Below are 9,401 nucleotides of genomic sequence, written 5' to 3'. Positions count from 1 at the left end.
TTTCACTTGAAGCGTTCTTACCTTCTGTGGCTGCCTTACCTTCTGTGGCTGCCTTACCTTCTGTGGCTGCCTTACCTTCTGTGGCTGCCTTACCTTCTGTGGCTGCCTTACCTTCTGTGGCAGCCTTACCCTCTGGTGTTAGCGTTCACAGCCAGGCACCAGCTCTCGAGTCTTGTCAAGATCATTAAGGAAGGTGGTGGTGGCGTAGGAACCTACCCAGAAGGGAGGGAGGAGGGAGGGAGGTACCCCTGAAGGGAGGGAAGAGAGAGGGAGGTATCCTGAAGGGAGGGAGGAGGGAGGGAGGTACCCTAAGGCACCTCTGGACACAAATATGGTCGTCAGTAGAGCATATATTAACCTGCTTGTATTCAAACTAGTGAGTAAATCATGGTAGTAACATATATTATTGTCAGTATTTTTGCTGCAATTGTTCTGCATTTGCATGTCAAGATGCACGCCTCAGTCCCTTATTCCATTCCTCAACTTCACGTGTGTGTTGCCCAGGTTACCCTCCAGGTCACCCTCCAGGTCACCCTCCAGGTCACCCTCCAGGTCACCCTCCAGGTCACCCTCTAGGTCACCCTCTAGGTCACCCTCCAGGTCACCCTCCAGGTCACCCTCCAGGTCACCCTCTAGGTCACCCTCCAGGTCACCCTCTAGGTCACCCTCTATGTCACCCTCTAGGTCACCCTCTAGGTCACCCTCTAGGTCACCCTCCAGGTCACCCTCCAGGTCACCCTCTAGGTCACCCTCCAGGTCACCCTCCAGGTCACCCTCTAGGTCACCCTCCAGGTCACCCTCTAGGTCACCCTCCAGGTCACCCTCTAGGTCACCCTCCAGGTCACCCTCCAGGTCACCCTCCAGGTCACCCTCTAGGTCACCCTCTAGGTCACCCTCTAGGTCACCCTCCAGGTCACCCTCTAGGTCACCCTCCAGGTCACCCTTCAGGTCACCCTCTAGGTCACCCTCCAGGTCACCCTCCAGGTCACCCTCCAGGTCACCCTCTAGGTCACACTCCAGGTCACACTCCAGGTCACACTCCAGGTCACCCTCTAGGTCATCCTCCAGGTCACCCTCCAGGTCATCCTCCAGGTCACCCTCCATGACCTGGGATACAAGAACAATAACAACATGCTTCTCGCCCGTTGAAAAATAGGGTCTGAGGCTTCCTTGCGTCAAAAGGAAGACTCTTGGATAAGGAGTTGAGAGAAAAATTGGGCGTTTGGTGAAGGTGTGTGGAGGATGGGGGGGGGGTGTGAGTAAGCTGAGGCGAGGTGAGGGGGCTGAAGGGCCTGAAGGGCCTGTGGAAGCTGACGAAGTCAAGAGGTCTGAAAAAGCTGAGGGGACTGAAAGTCGAGTTGGGTTTAGGAAATAATGTTGATGGGGAAAAAAGAAAATGAGGGTCTAGGTGGACTCAAGGGGATTATGGAAGTTAGTTAATGTTTTGAAAAACATAAATAATAAATGATTCACATGGTTTTACAAATGACCGTTCATGTTTAACAAATTTGCTATCATTTTATTCCAGCATAGTTGAGGCAGTTGATAGTGGTAAGGATTGTGATGTTGTGTACCTTGACTTTATCAAAGGTTTTGATACAGTGCCACATAAAAGACTGATTAAAAAGATAGAGGCTTATGGTATTGGGGGTGCTATATTAAGTTGGATTAGGGCATGGCTATACCAAAGGAAACAGAGTTAGTATAAATGGGGTTAAGTCAGAGTGGGAAAATGTTGTAAGTGGAGTGCCTTAAGGCTCTGTCCTGGTACCACTCTTATTCATAATATATATAAATGATTTAGATTCAGGTTTGAGCAGCAACATTTACAAATTTGCCGACGATACAAAAATCGGGAGGGTAATAAACACGGAAAAAGACTCGTGATCACTTAAAGACGATCCAAGTAAGGTTTTGAAATGGTCAAAAGATTGGCAGATGCCGTTTAATGCTGACAAATGTAAGGTTTTGAGACTAGGTAATGATGATAGTTACAAGATACGAGGTAGATGGTGTTGAGATTGCGAAATCAGATTGTGAAATGGATCTGGGAGTTATGATTAGTAAGAATTTAAAACGAAAAAAATCCATGCATAAATGTTTGTAATAAGGCAAAATAGGACACTGGGATTTATTAATCGAAGCGTTAGTTATTTCGTTGTTGATGGGATTTTGCTTGGGTCTGAAGAGATACTCGGTCTGGCTTCTTGGACTTTATTGGTTGTGGTAAGAGAATATTTAACCAGCGCACCAGGGTGCTGAGGTCTTAATCTAGGTCTGTGTGGTACTAGCAGCCTACTTGAAAGCGGCTACTGCGCTGCTCTAAGAAATAGCGTCATGAGCCCACTGCATGGCCACAGGATTGGCTATACACCAGCCGTCCTGGAATTAGAAGGATAACACCGCTCAGACACGCTCCCATGTCGACGTCCCTTGTCGACAATCTCTGGCTAGCTAGTTACAATGATACTGAAGGACCCTCCGTGCCATACAGTAATGGCTTACATGTAAAGTTTCAGATTAAACATTAAAAGATGGATCAGGTGTGTATTAATACTAACATCGATTGGCATGTGCACAAAAATTTGAACATAATTTACTCAGTGAAAAATCATGGTAACAATGCATCAACTGGAGCAAGAGCGTGAAGAACAAAAGCATGTGTAAGCATTAAGTATGAACAATACAACTCTAAGTATTGCCTAAAACAAAATTATCAACATCTTGTGTTTATGGCATGTGCTTGGAAAATAGACAATTATCTGCATTAATGGAACATGGACCTAACAACCACAGTGAATTTTAAAATTAGATAGCAAGATGAAAGTTAATGTACAATATTTACAAGCTATTTACAAGAACTAAACTGAGAAGACTAACATCTAAGTGAAAGCAGTCTGGAATCACTGGCCTCAATGTGGTTACTATAACAGTAATGGAACTCTTGATGACATGCACTGTAAAAATACAAATGGCACAGTAGGTTTCACAATGCTTCTGAATAAAGACACAACAAAATTAAAAGAAGTTTGTACAATGCATTATACAGTAATAATTAAACACATGGGGCGGAGTTACCAGAATTACAACTGCAGAATGCACTTAATTATAGATTCGGCGAATGTCAACACCTAGTTCATCAAGAGCATTATACAACTCTGGCTCTGACTGAAGGTCAGGAACAGATGGAACTGCATGTGACCAGGTGTCATCTGGGTGGTTAATCTTGTTAACATCTAGCAAATGGATATATGACGAGTGCACAGTTGAGACTAAAGGTCTAGATCTAAGATTATAGGTGCTGGCATTGGGTAGCTTGACGTCTAGTGGTCTGTCAACCACAGTAGGCGGTATCCCAATAGAAGAAGCTGTCTGAGTAGGGTCATTGTCATCTTCTGCATCAGTCTATTCAGCAGTCATTTTAGACAACTCAATGTGGTCTAAATGTTCGTTTATAAACTCTCCTGTTAACCAATTCTTAAGTTTGTGCTTGTTACCCTTGATAAGCGCTCTTACCTTATATGGACCCAAAAATTGCTTAGCTTGTACATAGGGTCAGACCTGTGTTGATTAAGTACCATTACTACAGATCAGACAGTTATCTTACTGGGCTTAGCTTGTGCATTCCTTGCTCGGGTAAACTCTGCAGTTGCCTTGGAGAAGTGTTCTCATATTTTCTTGAAGACTTGTTGCATTTGTCTACGCTTTACTTGAACAAAATCATTTAGGTTATACAAAGAAGCAGGGGAGTACATTAATCACATCATTAGAGAGGATCTTATCCGTACCATAAAGAATAGCATGAGGAGTGTCTCCTGTAGAGGCATTAATTGAAGAATTTATTGCACACTGAATTAAGGGTATGAACTCGTCCCAATTACTGTTATCAAAATTCAACGTGACACTCAAGGTATCTAACAGTTTTCTATTAGTACGCTCTGCTAACCCATTACTTGCTGGATGATATGGCATAATACTACATTTTTAGTGTTATGTAATTCACACAAACTGTTGTTATTGAACTTGGGACCATTATCTGAGAGGATTACTTTTGGCATACTATATCTACAAATTATTTGGTCATGGAATGCACTGGCTAAACTTTCTACTGTTTTGTTTGGGATAGGAACTAGTTCGTAATACCGCAAAAAATTGTCAACCACTACGAGCAAGTGTTTGTTCCCCTTTTCAGTTTCTGCAAAATTTGCCAACAAATCCATTGATACTAGTTCCCAACGGGCTTTAGTCGCTGAGAACACATGAATTGGGTTAGGTCTCGCGACGTGTCCCTTGTGCTGTAAGCAGGTTGAACATCTGTCAACATAATGAGCAATCTCTTTAGCCATTTTGGGCCAAAAATACTTTAATCGACCATGCTGGAGTGTACGATCCTTTCCTGGATGTGCACTTGCAGGAGCATCATGGATAATCTTTAACACAGTTGGTACCAAGACTGCTGGAACGACTGACAACACTTCCACAGGGGTGTCCCTAGCTTTACTACTCTACACAGTAAATTGACTAACATCACTAGTTCTTTCAATGGTACTGGAGGTGTGTGAATCTGATGAGTATCTTCCTTAGTCAAAAACTTAATGACGGGTGCCCATATGGGGTCTTACTCCAGCATTAGGCGCTACTACTGTAGCGTCTAATGCTGGGTAATTTAACTGGATTGCAGCTACGTGTCGAGAAAATGCATCACCTCCAACATTTTTTTTTCCTAGAATATAGCCAAATGTAGGATTGAATTTGTGAATTGTAAGTAAATATCTTGCAAATTTTCTAACAGGATTCTTATTCTTGAACAAAGGAATTAATGGTTGATGATCTGTAACAATATGAACTGAGTAATTGTAAATTGTATCCCTGAAATGTTTAAGAGCCCACACAACTGCTAGAGATTCACATTCTTTGCACTATAATTTTTCTCTCCCTTAGACAATGTACAGCTAGCATAGGCTATTGTGTGATCTCTGTGACCTTTGGTTTGAAGTAATGCAGCACCTAAGCCTTCTGTGCATCTAACCTTAACATTTAACATGCTGGCGAAGGCTTAATATTTAAGCCTTCACTAGCATCTGTGACCAACGTAAAAGGTTTAGACAAATCTAGGTACCTGAGGACAGGTGATGAGGGCATTGAGCTTTCTGAATGACTGTTCTTGGGCTTCTTCCCAAACAAAGGGCTCATCTTTTCTTTGCAACTTGTAAAGTGGAGCGTCTATAATAGAGAATCCAGCAATAAATGAACGATAAAATCTTACAAGACATGTGAACTGTCTCGCGGCTTCAGCATAACGAGGTGTTGGAAAATCACGGGCAGCAATAATTTTTTATTCATTGAAGGTAATACCTGAAGGGGTGACTGTATGACCTAGAAAATTAATATTTTCCTTTAAAAATTAGCATTTTGAGAGTTTTATTTTTAAATTTGCTTCTGCAAGCTTTGCAAATACTTTCTCAAGGTTCTGGAGGCGAGTCTGAACATCTTGTGATATGATTGAGATCATCAAGATGCACTAGAAGAGAACAACCTATCAATATACGAAATAGGTTTGTCATGAGCCTTGAAAACGTTATTGAGCTGCTTCGCAAACCAAATGGCATTCTCTTGAAATGAAAATGACCATTAGGGGTATTAAAGGCTGTCAACTGTTTACTTTCCTCATCAAGTCACGTTTGCCAGAATCCCTGCAACAAATCTAACGTTGAAAATACTTTATTTCGACCTATGCTTTGCAACAAATAATTTAAGACTGGATGTGGGAAACGGTCAGGTATGGTTACTCTGTTAAGCTTCTGGTGGTCGATTACTGGTCTCCATGTCCCATCTCGTTTTGGTATAAGAATCAATGGAGCGTTCTATGGTGAATTGCTTGATTCAATTACGTCATCCTGTAACATTTCCTGTATCAGTTTCTGCTCTCTGAGAATGTGGTAAACGGTAAGCTGGAACATAAATTGGTGTTGTACCTTGCTCAAGGGGAATTTTATGAGTCATGAGAGGAGTGAGACCTAACTTTTCTCCAGGTAGAGCCATGACTGTTCTGTTTTTATTTAAAATTTCCAAAAGTTGAATCATGGAGTTAGGGAAATCCGTAGGACTGAGTTGTTGCTCTTGCACCTCTGGCAGAGATCCCCGTTCTCCAGGTTAGAGTGTACACCCAGTATGTTCCGCTGAGACATCATCCACCACTCACATCGGTAACGAGTAATGGGCAAAATCTTCAAAATCTTCAAGACTGGAGATAGATGTCGGCATTACTAGTGTTTGCAACATACAATGTAACAGTACTGTCCTGCACTACGTGCCAGGAGGGTTCAACAAATGTACCGTTCACTTTACATGTTTCACTTTCCGCAATGACATCCGACAACTCGGGAACTCCCTGAATCTTAACTCTTACTCTTGTGAGTGAATGAGAGTGCAGCACAGTGTCAGCAGCTGTGGAACCACTGACTTCAGAGATGGAAGCCGCTAGGCTAGCAAGACGACGAGAATCCATCAGGGATTTTTCCAGAAAGTCTCGATACTCAATCTCCTGAGCAACTGCACAACTACAATGCTTCAATTGAGTGCCTGTTTTCTCAGGTATGCTGCTGCGACAAGGATCTGACAACCCAACACTAGCAAGTTAGCTGTCGACAAAATGAATATAATCTGTTTTACTGTTGAAGTCATGACCTAACCTGTAAATACTACACAATGGTATGACGTGGTCCTTGATACTAATATTCCAACGATGGGGAAACAGCTCAATATTTTCATCAATCATGGTGTACATTATTTGCCGCATTATTCAAGGCCTCAAACACTTCCCCAATTTCGTGTTGAGATCCAAAATTTTGTTGTTCTAGGATAGGTTTAGTGTGCTCTGGGGCAAAATGCATTTAAGTCCCAAATGCTATCATTTTGGTCATTGCTACTTAGGTCAGTGATTTGTTATTATCCACCCATGATGAACTCAACATAGCAGTCTCTCCTGGTTTAACCTTGATGACGAACAGATATCTGGACGACACCTCTGCCTGGTAGTCGCTGGATCACACCTCTGCCTGGTAGTTGCTGGATCACACCTCTGCCTGGTAGTCGCTGGATCACACCTCTGCCTGGTAGTCGCTGGATCACACCTCTGCCTGGTAGTCGCTGGATCACACCTCTGCCTGGTAGTCGCTGGATCATGTTCTGTTTTTGCGATTTGGATTGTGACCCAATCGCCTTGGGTCACGGGATTGTTGGTAGATTTGTTTTTGACGTGTTCTGGCTGGTTCTCCTGGCTGGGTGACGGTGTCCAGCGCCAGTTTGGCCGAGAGGTGCCGGGAGTTGGCAGTCTTGGTGGGCTCCTGGTGTGCTCTCAGTCGTGGTGGGCTCCTGGTGTGCCCTCAGTCGTGGTGGGCGGCTGGCTTCTGCTCTGCCGGGGAGGCACTGGATGACATTTGCAATTTAGTTGGGGGCCGAGTTTTTGGTTTTGCTACCTGGTGTTCCCTGTGTGGGGCGGGGCCGGTGCTTGTCACCCTGAGGAACTCCTGGGGCTCCCCAATCATCTGCCTGTCTGTGCTTCTTTGCCGCATGGCATATTAGTTTCCAGTGATTGGGGTCATTCATTTTACGATTGGGCTTGGCATTTCACCTTTCCGGGCTTCGCGATTAACCTTTAATGGGTACGCCAGGGAGCATCAAATCCCACGATCGTCCCCCCCCCCTAAATCAACAACAACAACAACCACATAGTCTCTAAGGCATACAAATACTGATCTAGACGGCTAGTAAATGCATTATACTATTCACCAGGCTGCATGGTGGCATTGGCAATTTTCTTAACTAACCTTCATGGGTCGAGGTCTTATTGTTAACAAAGCGACGGCGGAAGCAATCCTTAAAGTCTGCCCATGACTGCAGGCTAACACATCTACCACAAAGCGTACATAACCTTTGGTGGTGTCAAGAGATGACCTAGTAATTGCCAGGTAATCGTCATCAGAAGACTCTTGAGAAACTAGCTTTGGCCTTTGCTTCAACTTTGCTAAACCATGATTCCAATAAGTGAGATTCTCCAGCAAAAAGTGGAATAGTCATCTCTTGTGCCTGAGCGCTGGACATTAGTAGGAGCAACTGCTCCATATGAGTCAGGAGGAGTTGCAACAGTGGCAGGCATAGTCACTAAGGTAGTGTGTGCTTGGGAACACAAATTATAATTAGACACACTAGGCATAAGAATAGAATGTACAAAATAACAACGCTCAAAATATCAAACTAGGCTTAAGTAATAAATGGCAAGAATAAAAATTTAAATTGTAGTTAGGGAAGAATCATTTAGGGAATAACTGATTAGTTAGGGAGGGAATCTGTAGTTAGATGAGTTGTAGTTAGGGAATCAGCAAAATTGTAAACTAAATATGTAATCTGGTATGAGCATGACTTGAAACTGGAGTTATGTAATTAATTGAACCAGGCTAAACACAATTGATTATCAACTGGAAGGTGTAACTGCAAATTTCAAGAAAATAATTCAATTAGTATTCAACACTCAACATGTGGCGCAATAAGATGCTTAATATTAACACAATGCAGAAAAATGCACACAAAATAATCAACATGTAATGCAGAACATGTGGGACATAAGGCATCAAGAATTTAAAACAAAAATTTACTTTCTGTAAAAGTTTAAATAAAATTGACTGTTGAAAGAATAAAAATGTAGTTTGCAATGTTATAACAAATGCTGTAATTAACTTGTAATTAACTATTAAAGTACTATAAACACAGATAATTTAATGAACACTTAAATTGGTAATATGGTACAGTAACGTATAATGGAAAATGCTGAAAGAAAACTTCAGATGAAGTCTGGGGGAAAAAATAAGTCTATGGTACACTTCCTACTGCTGGAAACCCCCTTCCCCGCTCAGCTCGTTGTTGCCGTGTGGGGGCTTAGTGGGCGGCTGCCGGAGTGTGATGCTCTTTGGGACAGTCCTCTGTCCTTTTCTAGCCTTGTGCCCCTGCTGCCGTCCTCTCCAATTCTGCTGGGCACCTTTTCCTTCTGTTTCGTTTTTCTCCCCCCTCTTCTCCTATCTGCTTGCCGTTTCCTGCCGACCTTTTGCTTGTTCTGGTTCTTCCCTTGGACTTCTTCTATTTTGACGCCCGGGTGCTTGAGGAGGCATACTCTTGCACCCGTAGAACTGTAGTACCCGATGTCGAGAGCGAGGGGAACCTTTTATTGTCAATCCCCCTTTCGTCACTGAACCCGATCTCGATGGACTGTCAGTTTCTTAAGGTGGCGTTTGTGGGGCGTATACTCACGACGCACCCCTAGGAGGCCCCGGCAAGATCGGCGATAGCTTCTTGTTGGGTGTCCTGCCTCTAATTGTGGCTCCATGGTGGGTGTGGGGGCACATTCG

General features: G+C 43.3%; 1 protein-coding gene across 1 annotated transcript; it reads right to left on the bottom strand.

The window, feature by feature from the left end:
- Positions 1-459: 459 nt before the first annotated feature.
- On the bottom strand, positions 460-1,104 carry LOC138354554 (germ cell nuclear acidic protein-like). The gene has a single exon (XM_069308921.1). The coding sequence runs from the start codon at positions 1,102-1,104 to the stop codon at positions 460-462; it is 645 nt and encodes a 214-aa protein (XP_069165022.1).
- Between the last annotated feature and the right edge of the window lie 8,297 nt (positions 1,105-9,401).

The sequence above is a fragment of the Procambarus clarkii genome, chromosome 63 (genome assembly GCF_040958095.1).
Source record: "Procambarus clarkii isolate CNS0578487 chromosome 63, FALCON_Pclarkii_2.0, whole genome shotgun sequence".
Lineage (NCBI taxonomy): Eukaryota > Metazoa > Arthropoda > Malacostraca > Decapoda > Cambaridae > Procambarus > Procambarus clarkii.
Note: the sequence above shows the minus strand (reverse complement) of the source record. Positions and strands in the feature narration are given on the sequence as shown.